The following is a 16,877-nucleotide window of genomic DNA, read 5'->3' on the forward strand; positions in this document are numbered from 1 at the left end:
TCTAACATCGCACCGTCCAGTGTGTGGGCTAATCTTTTTCAAAACCTCAGTACATCTCTTTCCCTGCTGCCTCCACACTCTGGTTATGGGTGCACTGACATTTCACAACGTTTTGGATGTGGCCCCCATTTGTTTCATTGCTCACCGCCATTCACAGAGCATTGAGCCAATCCATTGGTTGCGTACTTTGCTCACCCCATTACTGCAGGCAAGAAGATGTCCAAGGACAAACTGGGCAGGCCACTATAGATTCAATCATGTGTTTTTAACTTTATAACTTTTTACTTGAATAGTTCTCTTCGATGATAAAAAAAAGATTCAAAGCAGAATATTGGTTAGGATTCTACACATGGAAGGTGATAGAATTTCCCCACAGTTAACTGGACAAATTTCCCATCATTAAAAACTGTAAACCAACAAAGGAAACATGAATTCCTGATCCAGAATGTCATCTGTTCTTTTCCCTCCACAGGCGATGCTTGGCCTGCTGAGTTCCTCTAGCATTTTATTTTTTACTTGTAATAATGAACCTGCTTATAATTATGCAGACAGTGCTCCATGATACATATATAAACACTTTAGGACAATTAAAGGTAAAGAACACTGCAGAACTCAATTCACATTAGGCAGACACATAGATGGGGAGAAGCAGAACAGCAACATGTGCAAAATTTACTGAAAAAGCCTGCATGGAATATAGCAACTGATACTATTTACAGTAACAAAACTATTTTCCAGATATTGACAAGTACTGGTGGTCTGTGCACTGGGGTCCACTGTCAGTTTGCAGATATGCGTCTAATTGGGTTCATTGCAGCTCATGGTCCTCTCTGCTCCTTCCCCACCCATATCTCCAGCTAGTGCGTTAGTCTCATGGGCCTAGTCTCCTTACACTAGTGCAGTCGGCCATAAGTGGCAGAACCCATAGCAGCGACCCGGCCTGCTCAGATTGACCCAGGTAATTAGCTGCTGCCCAAAGTGTGGTTCAGTTTATCAAAGTCTCAAAGACATTCAAAAAGATTAAATGGAATTGTTTTAAAAATGTACTTAATTACATTATAAAGCTTAATCTATATGAACTTCTGCTGAGCCGTTTAATGAAGAACAGTTTTACCAGTGTAAAGCTTGGGGCCAGATGGGAACTGCATTTAGCCCCTCAGAACTACCAAAGGACACCAACAACCAACTAACATCCAGCAGACTCCACACTGCAATGCACAGATGCAATTGTTTGAACATTGAAGAAGGGCAAGCAGGAATCTTGAATACCACTCGGGTCCAAGTTCAAAATGGCCTATATATTAGACACACTAAGTAAGCAAACAATAGCAGCTTTTGTATAACATTACCTTGAGAGTCAGTGGCTACCTCGAGTGAGCTTTGCTTTGACCAGTCAAGTAGTTCATAACATAGCATCTTCAGAAGGAGGCTGTATGGCCCAGATGAAGTTTCTTGACATTAAGTTAATGACTTCAGTTTTAAAAAGTATTTAGAAGAAAAATTCTCCATTCAATGTGTTTGTGGAACTGGGGCCTTAAGTCTATCAGCAGAGTTCAGAGGATGATAAAAATTTAAAACTCGGTGCAAATGGCAATTAATTCCAGCTCAGTTAGTTTTAAATCTCAGATCAACGGTGAAAGCAAAATGTGAGCCAATAAGCAACAAATGCACTCTGTTGTGTAAAAGCAGGACACCCCCACCCACCCTACTTGGTCACAGTGAAGTTCTCCCTCTGCTGGCATTGAAGTCAAATGCATGAAAGTATTTTATCTGGCTATATCACATCCTCAGATTATATTTGAATTACCCTACACACAAAAAATTACACTTTACAAAATACAGCACTATTATGCTAATGGCCTTTAGTAAGTAACATTACACAGCCAGTTGACCATTGATGTTTCATTTATTAATACCGTGGTCTGGATCCTTGCTACATCTACATTTTGAATAAAAAGTTAAACATTGTAATTCTGTAACAAGTTGAGATTTATTTGCATGGAAAACTGATAGCCATCACCAACTGGTCAGAACGATACTGCACAGAACCTTACCCTCCAGCTCACCATCCACACCTGTACCCACCACCCATTTACACTGAATACACATTAATCCCATTTCATTCTTCTCACATTCCCATTAACAACTCCCAGATTCAATTACTTCTACATACTAGTGACAATTTACAATGATAGGGCTTGTAAGGAAACCAAAGCACCAAGGGGAAAGCCACGTGCTCACAGGGAGAACATCTAAATCCACACAGATGGCACTAGAGTTTGGGATTGAACTAAGTTTGCTGGTGACTCGAGGCATTGGCTCTACTAGCTGCACTACAGTGACACCTGCACAGGTGACAACCCACAGTAAATATGCCTGAATGAGCTGGATTCAACAGTCAGATAATAATAAATCTTGTCAGTGAGGTCCAGGTCTGCTGGATCCTTGAGACTGGGCTGCTTTAGTCCTTGCCCCCATCTCATGAAAAGTTCAATCTGATTCATGCACTCCTTCTTGCAGTTGTAGTTTGGCTCTTTCTGCAAATCACAAACTTAATTTCAAACATAAAGTTCAAAACAACAGTTGGCACTTATGAATACTGCACACGGCAGCTAGTCTTCTAATCCCATGGTTAGAAGCAAAATATTTCAGTGTAAAATCAAGGAGTTTATATTGTTGAGTCATTGTCTAAAGACACAAATTAAGGTCTTCCTCCTCCTAAATACTGAACACAACCTTGCACATCCCTTCGTTCCCTGGCCCATATGGACTTAAGTCGTAAACTCTGAGGAAGGAAATACAGTAGGTGGTGTCACACTGAGCAAGTGTTCCAGCAGGATCGAGTGAATTGTTGTCAATTCTTGCTCCCTTTCCACAATACTGGATCACTATCACGGTACGTTCAACTGTGATAAAGAACATGTAACAATATTTGGCAATTCGGCATATGAATATCAGTGGTCACATTGGTCTAACACCAGCAGGCATCAACAATACTGCTCACCTTACCCCAAGCAATCTCCTGGGGTCTTAAATAGTTTAGCTAGAATACCCAAACAGTAGAGATGCAAGAAATTAAAAGATACTGTCATCTGGAACAAAAAATTAGCTGAGTGAATCAAGCAGGGTCTTGACAAAAAATGTCCATCATCTTTCTGCCTCATGGGTGGTGCCTGACCTATTAATATCCTCCAGCAGTAGGTTTTGTAATAAGTTGTGGCATCACTAGTTGTGTAGGCAAACTAAATTTGAATAATTCAATTATGAAATACTTCGATGAGGAAGCATAGATTCGGATGATTAAACAGCTCTCCTGTTCCTGTAATTCTTTGTACACAGTATATCCCAGGCAATAAGTAAATAAATTGTGTACGGAGAATAATTAATTGATGGCGAAGAGAGCTGTTTAATCATCCGAATCAATGGTGTCACATTATATGGGTGAAACTGAAGTAGCATAATGAACTTACACTGCAGCCATAAGTAGGAAGAATATAGTGTGGAAAAGAAAGTCAAAAAATTGTGACCTGTCAAAAGTTTCTAATAGATTGTATTATGGTGATTTTCATTTTTTAAAAGGTGCATAGGATTGTTGCATTTAAATAATTAGTTTTAAACAAAATAGCCAAGCTTTGGATCAAATCCTTCCACAATAACAAGGCAGAAGAATGCGCAGGGAAATGGCTACAAACTAGCATTGAACACTTTGAAGGTGAAAAGGTTGGCAATCTTCTAACAGCAAGCTCTCCATGATCCAAATGGCTCACAGTCCCTGCAGAAACAACCTCATTTCCAGAGCTCTGCAATTGGCTCCTCTGCTGCTTTCTCGATGGTTTTCTCCACGTTGGACATTATCTCCTGATGCAAGACTTCAATACTTCGAGAAGCATCTAACACCTGTTATATGTAAAAATAATAATGTCACAAATAGTCAAATAGATTAAATGAGAAGCTGTTTCTCACAGCAGGACCGATAAACAGAGGAGACCGTGACCATCAAAGAACCAGACAATTTCTTTAAACAGCGAGTTGTCAAGATCTAGGATGCATTACCTGCAAGGACAGCAGCTGCAGTTCAAACAGACTTCATTGACCGAAACTATATTCAGTAATAAATAAACGCAAATTATATATAACTAAGTGGGAAGACTTGTGCAAAAGAATGTACCAAAATCATAGTGAAAAATGTCAGGAAGCATAAAACCAATCATGCAAAGACCTACTCACTAACATCAAGGGGAATTTGTACTAGTTAGTGCTGGGGGAGTTATCTCACAGATTCGTCAAGAAACTGACTGACACCGTCACACTCCTACCTTTCAGCCCAGTCTGCTCCAGTGCCATTCCAGAGTATAGACTGGAGAGCCAGAATTGTGAATGACATCAAGATTGGGGTTGTGAGCTGTGAGGAACCCTGTCAAGGTATACAGCGGAATCAACTACAGAAATGGGTGGAGAAATGGGAGATAGTTTCATCCGAGCAAGTGTGAGATGTTGCACTTTTGGAGGTCAAATGCAAGGGGAAAATATACAATTAATTGCATAATCCTCAACAAAATGTATGTGCAGAAGGGTCTTGGTGTTTAAGTCCATAACTCTCTGAAAGCAGCAAAACAACTATATATAGTAGTACAGAAGGCAAATGGTATGCCGGGGGATTCAGTATAAGTGTCAGGATGTCATGATGCAGCTTGATAGGACTTGGTTTAGACCGCATTGGGAGTATTGCGTGCAGCGCTAGTCGGCCCATTACAGGAAGCATGTGGAGAATTTGGAAAGAGTGTAGAGGTGGTATACCAGAATGTTGCCGGATTAGGGGCATTGGTTAAACGGAGAGGTAGGACAGACATGGATGGTTTTCTCTGGAATGCTGGAGGTTGCCGGGAGATAGAAAATAGATGCAGGAGTAGGCCATTCGGTAGTATAGAGATCTGATAGTATATAAAATAATGAGGCATAGACAGTCAGAACCTTTTTCCCCAGTAGAAGGCATAGCTTTAAGGCGAAGGGGGCAAAGGAGATGTGCAGCCAATTTTTTAAATATATGCACAGAGGGCGGCGAGTGCCTGCAACGCACTGCTGAGGGTGGTGGTTGAGGCAGGTACGATAGTGCCATTTGAGACTTGGATAGGCATATGAATATGCAGGAGGGATAAAGTCTGCGCAGGTAGATGAAGTGATGGGCTTGGCATCATATTCAGCACAGGCATTGTGGGCCAAAGGGCCTGTTCTAGTGCTGCATTGTTCGAGTTACAAGGAGAGATTGGATAGGTTGGGACTGTTTTTCCTGGAGCGAAGGAGACTGAGAGTGACCTTATAGAGGTTTATAGATTCATAAGTGATGTAGATAAGATGTCCTTTTCAGGGTAGGAGAGTCTAAAACTAGAGGGTTAAGGTGAGATTAGTACAATTTAAAGGGGAATGTGGGATACGTTTTTCCACACAGAGGATATTGACTATGTGGAACAAGCTGCCAAAGAAGGTGGTAGAGGAAAGTGCAATCGCAATGCTTAAAAGACATTTGGACAGGTGCATGGATAGAAAATGTTGAGTGGGATATGTGCCAAATACAGATAAATGGGACTTGGTAACAAGGGACAGGCAAATTAATCTTGTCAGCATGGACAATTTGGGCCAAAGAGCCTTTTTTATGTTGTGTGACACTTAGTTACCATTCCTGTAATATTCCTCGGCTGCACATCATTATCATACAGACAACCGCCTTGACGAATGTCTGTGAACTAACCGGCATGTAGTGAAACATACATTTAGTACAAGTCTCCTATGAAGGTCCTCAGTGACAACCCTCTAGCCATTCATTAGTGCTCTCAGTCTTCCTTCATAAAGTTCATACCTTCCAGTTTAGGCTCTCATCTTTTATCAGTTCTCTAAAACGCTGATACACCTGCTCCTGAAATGAACAGTTTTCATAGCGTTCAATACCAAAACCTCCTCGCTTCATTGCAGCCGAGGGATCAAGGTGCAGGAACAGGATCACATCTGGTTTTGGAATCCCAACATCTGCTTGTTTGCACCAGTCCAAGGTGAAACCCTATTTGAGGAAACAGTTTAAGCAGTAGCAGATAAACATTAAAGTGACAAAAACATCCTTTCTTGACTCTCACAGAACGTAGAATATATAACAGTACAGCATAGAACCCACCCCCTTGTGGGTTCAAGGCCCTTCAACCCAGTGTCTGTGATGAACATGATACCAAGTTAAACAAATCTCCTCTGCCTGCATGTGGTCCACATCCCTCTATTCCCTGCATATCCATGTGCCAATCTAAAAGCCTCAAACACCTTTATCGAATCCGTTTCCATCACCACTCCTAACAGCCCGTTATAGGCACTTACTGCTCTCTGTAAAAATAAAAATTGCCCTGCTGACCACCTTTTAACTTTCCCTTCTCACACCTTGAAGCTATGCCCTGTAGTTTTTAACATTTTTGCACCCTGGGAAATAGGTCCTGACTATCTACTCTATCTGTGCCTCCCACTTTATAAACTTTATTAGGTCTTCCCTCATCGTCCAACACTCCAGACAAGATAACCCATGTTTGTCTAAACTCTCCGTATAACTAATACCTTCTAACCTGGACAACATTCTGGTAAACTTCTTCTGAGAGACAAAGTAAACAACACAGGAGACAATAATTTGAGTTCAGAGTTCTCAGACAGTTGCAAGGCTGAAGGTTAAAGGAGAAAGGCAAGATGTAGCCATAGAAATATCTTGAGAAAAATGATGAGTTTTAAATTGCTGGCATTGGCAATTTGGTCAGTACTGAAGGTATCACCCAGTTCTAGCTGCATTTTACTGGAAATGGTCTTTCTAATTCATCTCATAGACTCCCAGGAAAATCAAGAATAAATGCTAATACTGCCATTATCAATACTAATAGAAAGAGAATCCAAGCCAGACCAGGATTCACATGGAACACTAAATGATCTAAATTAAGGAATTGTTAATTCTCCAATCTCCTGTTCAGAAGGATACACACACGCCACAGATACTATGTACTTCCAATTCAAAAACAATTAGGCCGTCAACTTTAAACATGAATGACCAATCACATTGGCATTGTAGACATCAGTAAAAGGCAGATATCCTATATCTAAAAATGTAGGTATTTAATTAATTCGTTATTCACTTGGATTAGTTCAAAATATTATTTTCCCCAGTTCTATTATACGTACTGATTTTGCACTTGTGAATGCAACTCCAGAAAATGCATATCTATCCACAATGACAGTGATCCCTTTCTGCAAACTCTCTTGGATCACTGGCCTGGAAAATGGAAAGAAAGGGAAAAAATGACAATGTTGCAAGCACATATCTAAGACACAAAGTCTCACATCAAAGACCTGAAGTTTAGCAGCAACATTCTAATGTTTTACCCTCCCCATAATTTGAAGCTCCATCTCCTTTTTAGTTTAAAACAGGAGAACAGCTAGATATTGCCCTCAGAAAGTGCTGGCAAGCCTTCTTGATGAACCGCAACAGACCATGCAGAAAAGGTACTCTCATACAGTGGCGTAGGGTGGGTTTTGAGCGCCCGGGGCAGTTTAAAATATTGCGCCTCCTCATTAGCGGCTAGCCATGGCCCATGAGCTGTTATAAATCCAAGTTTTGTATTTATTTTCTCAACCTAACAAAAAGATGGTGGCGCTGCCTTAGCAGCTGCGGCTCGCCTGCAGTCTGTCTGTTTTTTTCTTCTTTTTTTGTGTTGTTCTTTTGTCCTGTTTAGTTGATTTTTGGTTTATTATGTTGTGTGTGTGGGGGGGGGGGGGAGGGAACACGTTTTTGGTCTCTTCCTTCGGGGGGTGCGACTTCTTTTGTCGTATCCCCCGTCTCCGCCTGTGCCGAGGCCTAATGGTGGAGCTGGCGGAGACGGGGGATTATTTATTTCAAAACGCATTGATAGTTTACGATTATTTAAATGGTAAATGGAGCTTCAGAAGCGTTTTCATTTTGCATGTTAAAACCCACCTGAGAACCATGGGCGATTTTGCAATTTTACTGATGGATTTTTCACTTTTAAAACTTTTCATATAACAAATGAATAAAGATAAAAAGTCAATAATGCCTTACTTTTGATGAAATGCAGCGAGCAAACGCGATAATTCCCGATATTTTCGATCTTTAAATCTCCACGGCAAATGTCCACTAAGCACTTCCGCTGTTTTTGCACCTTCAGCTCCCTCTTGAATTTACCTTAGTTTCTATCTTTCTTTTGGACTGTAAATTTAGGTAGCTGTGCCTCACGGTCACCCCGACTGGCACAGTAAATTGCAGCTCTAAAACTGGCCGGCTTCGATGTTTTTAACGGGTGTGAAAGTGCGTGTTTTCCCATTCACTAACATGTACCGGAAGTGACGCATGTACTCCAGTTAAATTTTGCGGTCACGTGGGTGCGGATCTACGCTCCAGTGACCTTTCGTGAAATCACCCCATAGTGACTAATTTACTGTTTAGTGTGATACATGACTCAGAAGCTGATGTTGTGCTCAGGTACCAAATGCAAATGTAGGGAGTGCTTCACGGGTTCAAAACTGGACTCGCTCGAGAGTCCCATGTACACTGCATGAATTAGCATAAAGGATTTCATGGCCTATAGCACTACTGCATGGTCATCGTTATAGATACTATTGACTTTATATTCCAGATTTAGTTAATTGACTAAATTTAAGCGATGATTAGTACACTATGTTAACACAAGTTAACACGACTTAAAGTAATCTTAATTACATGTTAGGTTCACAAGAAAGTCCAAAAGGAATAGGAGGTATCAAAAACAGATTATAAAATGTTATTTTGCCAGTGTCCTCCACACTCCTTCAGAAAGGAATCGTCCACCTCATTTCCACATTTACATTAAATAAAACACCTTACACATGTTCCCATCTGTTAGCCGCAAAGAGCAAGTGCACAGCGTTATCATTCAGGTCCTGTTTCTTCTCCAGGTACAAGCTAATCAGTTTCCCAATTTCAGTTCTTCTGTCTGAAACCAAATGAGACACAAATCAGGATCTCCCACTGTCATGAATGATCCTGGCAAACCGCTTGCATTTATAGAATTATATAGCAAGGAACCAAGCACTTCACCTCAACTTGTCCAATGGCTGGGCTGGCCCCATTTCCCTATATTTGGCCCATATCCCTCCATAGCTTTCCTATCCATATATTTGCCCGGATGACTCTTGAAAGTTGTAATTGTATTCGCTTCTATAGCTTCCAATGGCAGCTCGTTCCAAATATATACTGAGTGAAAAGGTTTGCCCCGAGATTCCTCTTGAGCCTCTTCCCTCTCACCTTAAGCTGATGCCCTTAGCTTTTAGAATCCGTTACCCTGAGAAAAAGACTGACCGTTCACTTTATCCATGCTCCTCATGATTTTCCATACTTAAATAAGGTTACTCCTTAAACTCCTATGATAAATAAGAGTCCCAGCCTATCCAACCTCTTCCTATAACTTAAGCCCACAAGTCCACGTAAAAATTCTGGAGAATCTATTCTGGTGAACCTTCCTAGAGAAAAGTGATCAGAATTCCAAGTGTGGTGGCACCAACGACTTGTACAGCGGTGTCAGGATGTCCCAACTTTTTTATTCCATACCCTTCACAATGAACGCATGTACAGCATATGCCTTCTTCATTACCTTTTCAACCTGAATCGCCACTTTCAGGGAGCCACGTACGTATGCTCTCACATATTTCTGTTCCACAACACTCTCCAGGGCTCTACCATTTACTGTGCAAGTCCTCCCGGGTTTAAGTGTAACACCTTACACTTGTCAATGTTAAATTCCATTTGACAATAGACAATAGGTGCAGGAGTAGGCCGTTCGGCCATTCAAGCCAGCGCCACCATTCAATGGCTGATCATCCACAATCAGTACCCCGTTCCTGCCTTCTCCCCATATCCCGACTGCGCTATCTTCAAGAGTCCTATATAGCTCTCGCTTGACAGTATCCAGAGAACCGGTCTCCACCGCCCTCTGAGGCTGAGAATTCCACAGACTCACAACTCTCTGTGTGAAAAAGTGTTTCCTCAATTTTGCAGTAATAATGCCTTTCAACTTCAAGTGAAATGGTTCATATTAGCGCTCCAGAAAGCTCTCCCCCCCCCCGGTTGGCTTGGCTTGGGTGTGTCTTGAAATTGAAAGGCACTATTACTGCAAATGGTGGCTTGAAGTTGAAAGGCACTACTTACTGCAAATGGTGGCTTGGTTGCTTTGGCTTGAAGTTGAAAGGCACTACTTACTGCAAATGCTGACTTGGGTGTGGCTTGAAGTTGAAAGACACCACTTACTGAAAATGGTGGCATGATTTGAAAGGCACTACTTACTGCAAATGGTGGATTGGTTGCTTTGGCTTGAAGTTGAAAGGCACTACTTACTGCAAATGGTTTCATGAAGTTGAACGACACCACTTACTGCAAATGATGGCTTGGGTGTGGCTTGAAGTTGAAAGACACCACTTACTGCAAATGGTGACATGAAGTTGAAAGGCACTACTTACTGCAAATGGAGGCTTGTCTATTGGTTCTAAAGGCACTACTTACTGCAAAAAATGTCTATTGGTTCTAAAGCTTGCAAAAAATGTCTATTGGTTCTAAAGCTGGCAAAAAAATGTCTATTGGTTCTAAAGCTGGCAAAAAAAATGTCTATTGGTTCTAAAGCTTGCAAAAATATGTCTATTGGTTCTAAAGCTTGCAACAAAAAAAATGTCTATTGGTTCTAAAGCTTGCAACAAAAAAAATGTCTATTGATTCTAAAGCTTGCAACAAAAAAAATGTCTATTGGTTCTAAAGCTTGCAACAAAAAAAATGTCTATTGGTTCTAAAGCTTGCAACAAAAAAAATGTCTATTGGTTCTAAAGCTTGCAACAAAAAAAATGTCTTGGTTCTAAAGCTTGCAACAAAAAAAATGTCTATTGGTTCTAAAGCTTGCAAAACAATGTCTATTGGTTCTAAAGCTTGCAAAACAATGTCTATTGGTTCTAAAGCTTGCAAAACAATGTCTATTGGTTCTAAAGCTTGCAAAACAATGTCTATTGGTTCTAAAGCTTGCAAAACAATGTCTATTGGTTCTAAAGTTTGCAAATAAATGTCTATTGGTTCTAAAATGGTTCATATTAGCGCTCCAGAAATGGTGGATTGGTTGCTTTGGCTTGAAGTTGAAAGGCACTACTTACTGCAAATGGTGGCTTGGGTGTGGCTTGAAGTTGAAAGGCACTACTTACTGCAAATGGGGGGCGTGGGTGCATTGGCTTGAAGTTGAAAGGCGCTATTTACTGCGAATGTTGGCTTGGGTGCTTTGGCTTGAAGTTGAAAGCACTACTTACTGCAAATGGTGGCTTGGGAGCTTTGGTTTGAAGTTGATAGGCACTATTACTGCAAATGGTGGCTTGGTTGCATTGGCTTGAAGTTGAAAGGCATTATTACTGCAAATTGTGGCTTGAAGTTGAAAGGCACTACTTCCTGCAAATGATGGCTTGGGTGTGGTTTGAAGTTGAAAGGCACTACTTACTGCAAATGGTGGCTTGGTTGCTTTGGCGAAGTTGAAAGGCACTACTTACTGCAAATGGTGGCTTGAAGTTGAAAGACACCACTTAATGCAAATGATGGTGGGTGTGGCTTGAGGTTGAAAGACACCACTTACTGCAAATGGTGGCTTGGTGTGGCTTGGGTGTGTCTTGAAGTTGAAAGGCACCACTTACTGCAAATGGTGGCTTGAAGTTGAAAGACACCACTTACTGCAAATGGTGGCTTGGGAGCTTTGAAGTTGAAAGGCACTACTTACTGCAAATTATGGCTTGGGTGTGGCTTGAAGTTGAAAGACACCACTTACTGCAAATGATGGCTTGGGTGTGGCTTGAAGCTGAAATACACCACTTACTGCAAATGGTGGTTTGGGAGCTTTGAAGTAGAAAGGCACTACTTACTGCAAATTATGGCTTGGGTGTGGCTTGAAGTTGAAAGACACCACTTTCTGCAAATGACGGCTTGGGTGTGGCTTGAAGTTGAAAGACACCACTTACTGCAAATGGTGACATGAAGTTGAAAGGCACTACTTACTGCAAATGGAGGCTTGTCTATTGGTTCTAAAGGCACTACTTACTGCAACAAATGTCTATTGGTTCTAAAGCTTGCAAAACATGTCTATTGGTTCTAAAGCTTGCAAAAAAATGTCTATTGGTTCTAAAGCTGGCAACAACAAAAAATGTCTATTGGTTCTAAAGCTGGCAACAAAAAAAATGTCTATTGGTTCTAAAGCTTGCAAAAATATGTCTATTGGTTCTAAAGTTTGCAACAAAAAAAATGTCTATTGGTTCTAAAGCTTGCAAAACAATGTCTATTGGTTCTAAAGCTTGCAAAACAATGTCTATTGGTTCTAAAGCTTGCAAAAAAAGTCTATTGGTTCTAAAGCTTGCAAAAAAAGTCTATTGGTTCTAAAGCTTGCAAAAAATATCTATTGGTTCTAAAGCTTGCAAAAAATGTCTCTATTGGTTCTAAAGCTTACAATAAAAGATGTCTATTGGTTCTAAAATGGTTCATATTAGCGCTCCAGAAAGCTCCCCCCCCGCGGTTGGCTTGGCTTGGGTGTGTCTTGAAATTGAAAGGCACTACTTACTGCAAATGGTGGCTTGAAGTTGAAAGGCACTACTTACTGCAAATGGTGGCTTGGTTGCTTTGGCTTGAAGTTGAAAGGCACTACTTACTGCAAATGCTGACTTGGGTGTGGCTTGAAGTTGAAAGACACCACTTACTGCAAATGGTGGCATGAATTTGAAAGGCACTACTTACTGCAAATGGTGGATTGGTTGCTTTGGCTTGAAGTTGAAAGGCACTACTTACTGCAAATGGTGGCTTGGGTGTGGCTTGAAGTTGAAAGGCACTACTTACTGCAAATGGGGGGTGTGGGTGCATTGGCTTGAAGTTGACAGGCACTATTTACTGCGATGGTGGCTTGGGTGCTTTGGCTTGAAGTTGAAAGGCATTATTACTGCAAATTGTGGCTTGAAGTTGAAAGGCACCACTTACTGCAAATGATGGCTTGGGTGTGGCTTGAAGTTGAAAGGCACTACTTACTGCAAATGGTTCTTCTTCTTCTATGTGGTGTTTTTTGGCGGTTGGCAAACAACTTTTTTGGTGCATTACCGCCACCAACTGGCATGGAGTGTGGATCAAACAACACCATTACATATACTAATAACCTATATCCTTCCGAACAAATTGGTTACCCTAAGAAAATGCAACAGGATTTGATAGCACTTATATGAACTTCCTTGCAAAATATCTACCAAATCAAATTGTATTCTTTCTTTTCTGAACTGCTCACTCATCCGTTCTCTCTCCTCCTCATACCTCTCACAATGTACAATGACATGCTCTATTGTCTCTTCTTGCCCACAGTATTCACATCTACCTGTATTATGCTTGCCTATTATAAAAAGTGTACTGTTCAGACCAGTGTGTCCAAATCTAATTCTTGAGATTATTGTCTCCTCTTTTCTGTTTTTTCCTGCACATCTCATTTCTCCCACTTTCCTCTGGACTCTGTAGAACCACCGTCATTTCCGCTCTTCATCCCATTGCTTTTGCCATCTTTCCTTCAGTCTTTGCTTAATAATGTCTTTGATTTCAGTTTTACCTATGTTAATACTTAAATCAATTTTACTTCTTTTTGCTACCTCTTTTGCTACCTTATCTGCCATTTCGTTTCCTCTAATGCCAAAGTGTGCTGGTACCCATAAAAATATGACTGTAAGCCCCATCATTTGAATTCTGAATAGTGTTTGTTGTATTTCAATCAAAATGTCTGGTCTACTGTCTGAATGGCTGTGCTGTAAACTCTTTATTGCTAAACCTGAATCTGAGCAAATAACTGTCCTTAAAGGCCTAGTATCCTCGACCCACTGTACCGCTAACAATATTGCAATCATTTCACCTGTGTATACTGAGACCTCATTATTGATCCTCTTCCCTACTGCAAATGGTGGCTTGGGTGTGGCTTGAAGTGGAAAGACACCACTTACTGCAAATGATGGTGGGTGTGGCTTGAAGTTGAAAGACACCACTTACTGCAAATGGTGGCTTGGTGTGGCTTGGGTGTGTCTTGAAGTTGAAAGGCACCACTTACTGCAAATGGTGGCTTGAAGTTGAAAGACACCACTTACTGCAAATGGTGGCTTGGGAGCTTTGAAGTTGAAAGGCACTACTTACTGCAAATTATGGCTTGGGTGTGGCTTGAAGTTGAAATACACCACTTACTGCAAATGATGGCTTGGGTGTGGCTTGAAGTTCAAAGACACCACTTACTGCAAATGGTGACATGAAGTTGAAAGGCACTACTTACTGCAAATGGAGGCTTGGGAGCTTTGGCTTGAAGTTGAAAGGCACTACTTACTGCAAATGGTGGCTTGGATGCAATGGCTTGAAGTTAAAAGGCATTACTTACTGCAAATGGTGGCTTGGGTGCATTGGCTTGAAGTTGAAAGGCACCACTTACTGCAAATGGTGGCATGAAGTTGAAATGCACTACTTACTGCAAATGGTGGCGTGGGTGCATTGGCTTGAAGTTGAAAGGCACTACTGTAAATGCACTTACTTCTTGTTTGCACTGTATATTGATTTTAGATAAAAACGCTACCACTTACGGCTGTGATTTTTGGCCATCTTACTCAGTGTCCCCCCCCCCCCTCAGCAGGTGCAGAGAATTCTTCCCATCAATGAAAAATAAAAGTGTTATTAGTTTTTTTTTAAATATTGAGAATCTCTCTCCTGTCAATCACTCCATGAAACCCACACCTTTTCCAGTGGTGGTGGGGGAGGGGTTATAAAACCCGGAAATGTGGGTGTGGCTCGGATGGAGGAGGGAGAGGTCACGACTAGCTGTCTTTAGTGGCTTTACACCCTACTTCAAATGGTATGAAACTGCACTTGAATTTGGTGGCCTTGCACCCTGCTACAAGTGGTACGAAACTGCACTTGAATTTGGTGGCCTTATACCCTGCTTGAAATAGAATTTCAAGGATTAGCCGCGAGTCAACTACCAGCCCACCAGCCGTGAGTGAATGAGTTGCCAGCACAACAGGCTTGATTGACTGAGACGCCAGCCCAAGAATCCATTTGGCGCACAATTTGCATAATAGCCCTCTGGAACCCCCCCCCCAACTGGCCACCAATGTTAGAATTGGTGGAGAGGTGGAATATTGTGTTTAAGAAGGAACTGCAGATGCTGGAAAATCGAAGGTACACAAAAAAACTGGAGAAACTCAGCAGGTGCAGCAGCATCTATAGAGCGAAGGAAATAGGCAACGTTTTGGGCCGAAAACCTTCTTCAGACTTACTGCAAATGGTGGAATATTGTGTTGGATGACCAGCCCTCCTGTGTGATGCTGGGACCCAACGGGTCCCACTTAGTAGCAATGTTACAAAATTTTGAGATTTAAAATGGGCCCAAAATGAGCTACTCGCAATATTAAACTTTGTATAAAGGGATCTTAAGAAGCCCTTTTTAATGTAAAAATATACAACCTACCTTCAGTTATTTGCTCTATGAGACCCTGCGGTAGCAATGTTACAAAATTTTGAGATTTTAAAAATCAAGTCTGCAATTTATCCCATCAGATAAAGCATAAACATAAGTTTAATTTGACACCTAATTCACTTTCATATCTCAAGTATTTCAAAAGTTATGGCCATTTTCATACTGGGAAATGAGCATCTTGTTCCCTATTGATTTTCTATGGACATAACAAAAAAGCTGTGATCGTGAACAGTCAAAAGCCCATAAATTTCTTAAAAATTAAGAGAACTGAATGAAATTTTCAGTTATCATAGATTGAAGCATTCTGAAACAAATATAAAATAATCTTACTTGGATGACCTGGAATTAAAGCATATAATTAGTTAGTTACCTAATTGTAGCTAATTTCAGACTTCAATTACTAGATCTAAACATCTATCCATTTCTTAATAAATGATTAACATTTTTAAATAGCCTAAATGTCCAAATAATATTCACAAATAATTCACAATAAAACATGATTTTTAAATCTTATTTACATTAATTTATAGGCCAAATGGAAGGAATTTAGTGTTCAATTGCTGTAAATAAATGCCTATTTAAATCAGCTTTCCAGTGGGTCCCTGTGGAACGCGCTGGTTTAGAACGTTCACATTGCGCTAGATTTGTGCCCCAAATGCTGAGAAAAATACTGCGGGATTTAATGGGCCCAAAATGAGCTACTCGCAATATTAAACTTTGTATAAAGGGATCTTTAGAAGCCCTTTTTAATGTAAAAATATACAACTTACCTTCTGTGGTTTGCTTTATGAGACCCTGCGGTTGCTGGTGGTCGCGGGTTTAGAGATTGATTTTTAAACTACTATAACTATTATACGAGGCCTTTAAAACTAATAATAGCTTTTGCGACGGGGTCTTTCAGCGATTTTTCGTTAATAATTAACTAGGCTGAACATCTTCGATTTGAACAGCCTAGAGAAAATCGCGTTTTAATCCCGCCCCCCTTTAAATGGCGCCAAAATCGCGTAGATTAATTTGAGTGTTATTAATGGGCCGGTTAAACTGCACATTATTTCTGCAATCTGCCTCTATAGATACTGTATGCTCCGCAGTTTAACTTTCGTTCTAGATTGCGAAACTGGGAGAGCTCCAGGCATCCTGGTTGAGGCTGGCGAGGGCACAACAGTTAAGATGCGACCACTTACCCGGGAAGCGCATCAGCTCAACGGGCCGCCCTTGTTGCCGCAAGGCCTCATGTAACCGCTGGCATTGGGTGCTCTTACCCACCCGGTCTACCCCTTCCAGCACGATCAGCGCACCCCGCATGGCTGCCATTAGCAGCAA

At 41.0% G+C, this 16,877-nt stretch overlaps 1 protein-coding gene across 1 annotated transcript; it reads right to left on the bottom strand.

Annotated features, from left to right (window-relative positions):
• Positions 1–1,887: 1,887 nt before the first annotated feature.
• Positions 1,888–16,877, bottom strand: dtymk (deoxythymidylate kinase). The gene is made up of 5 exons (XM_033031639.1): positions 16,739–16,877; positions 8,894–9,002; positions 7,198–7,288; positions 5,855–6,052; positions 1,888–3,897 (listed from the first exon to the last, which is right to left on the bottom strand). Exons 1-5 carry the CDS (start codon positions 16,866–16,868, stop codon positions 3,787–3,789), a joined length of 639 nt encoding a protein of 212 aa, XP_032887530.1. The 5' UTR covers positions 16,869–16,877; the 3' UTR covers positions 1,888–3,786.

This window comes from Amblyraja radiata, chromosome 13, assembly GCF_010909765.2.
Source record: "Amblyraja radiata isolate CabotCenter1 chromosome 13, sAmbRad1.1.pri, whole genome shotgun sequence".
Lineage (NCBI taxonomy): Eukaryota > Metazoa > Chordata > Chondrichthyes > Rajiformes > Rajidae > Amblyraja > Amblyraja radiata.

What these genes read in the sequence shown, in the direction of transcription:
- dtymk (XM_033031639.1), bottom strand. Translation starts at nt 16,868, where the DNA reads ATGGCAGCCATGCGGGGTGCGCTGATCGTGCTGGAAGGGGTAGACCGG. An exon ending in TGAGCTGATGCGCTTCCCGG is followed by an intron (nt 9,003 to 16,738) that starts GTAAGTGGTCGC and finishes ATTTGGTTTCAG; the next exon opens with ACAGAAGAACTGAAATTGGG. An exon ending in CATTCACAAGTGCAAAATCA is followed by an intron (nt 6,053 to 7,197) that starts GTACGTATAATA and finishes TTCCTCAAATAG; the next exon opens with GGTTTCACCTTGGACTGGTG.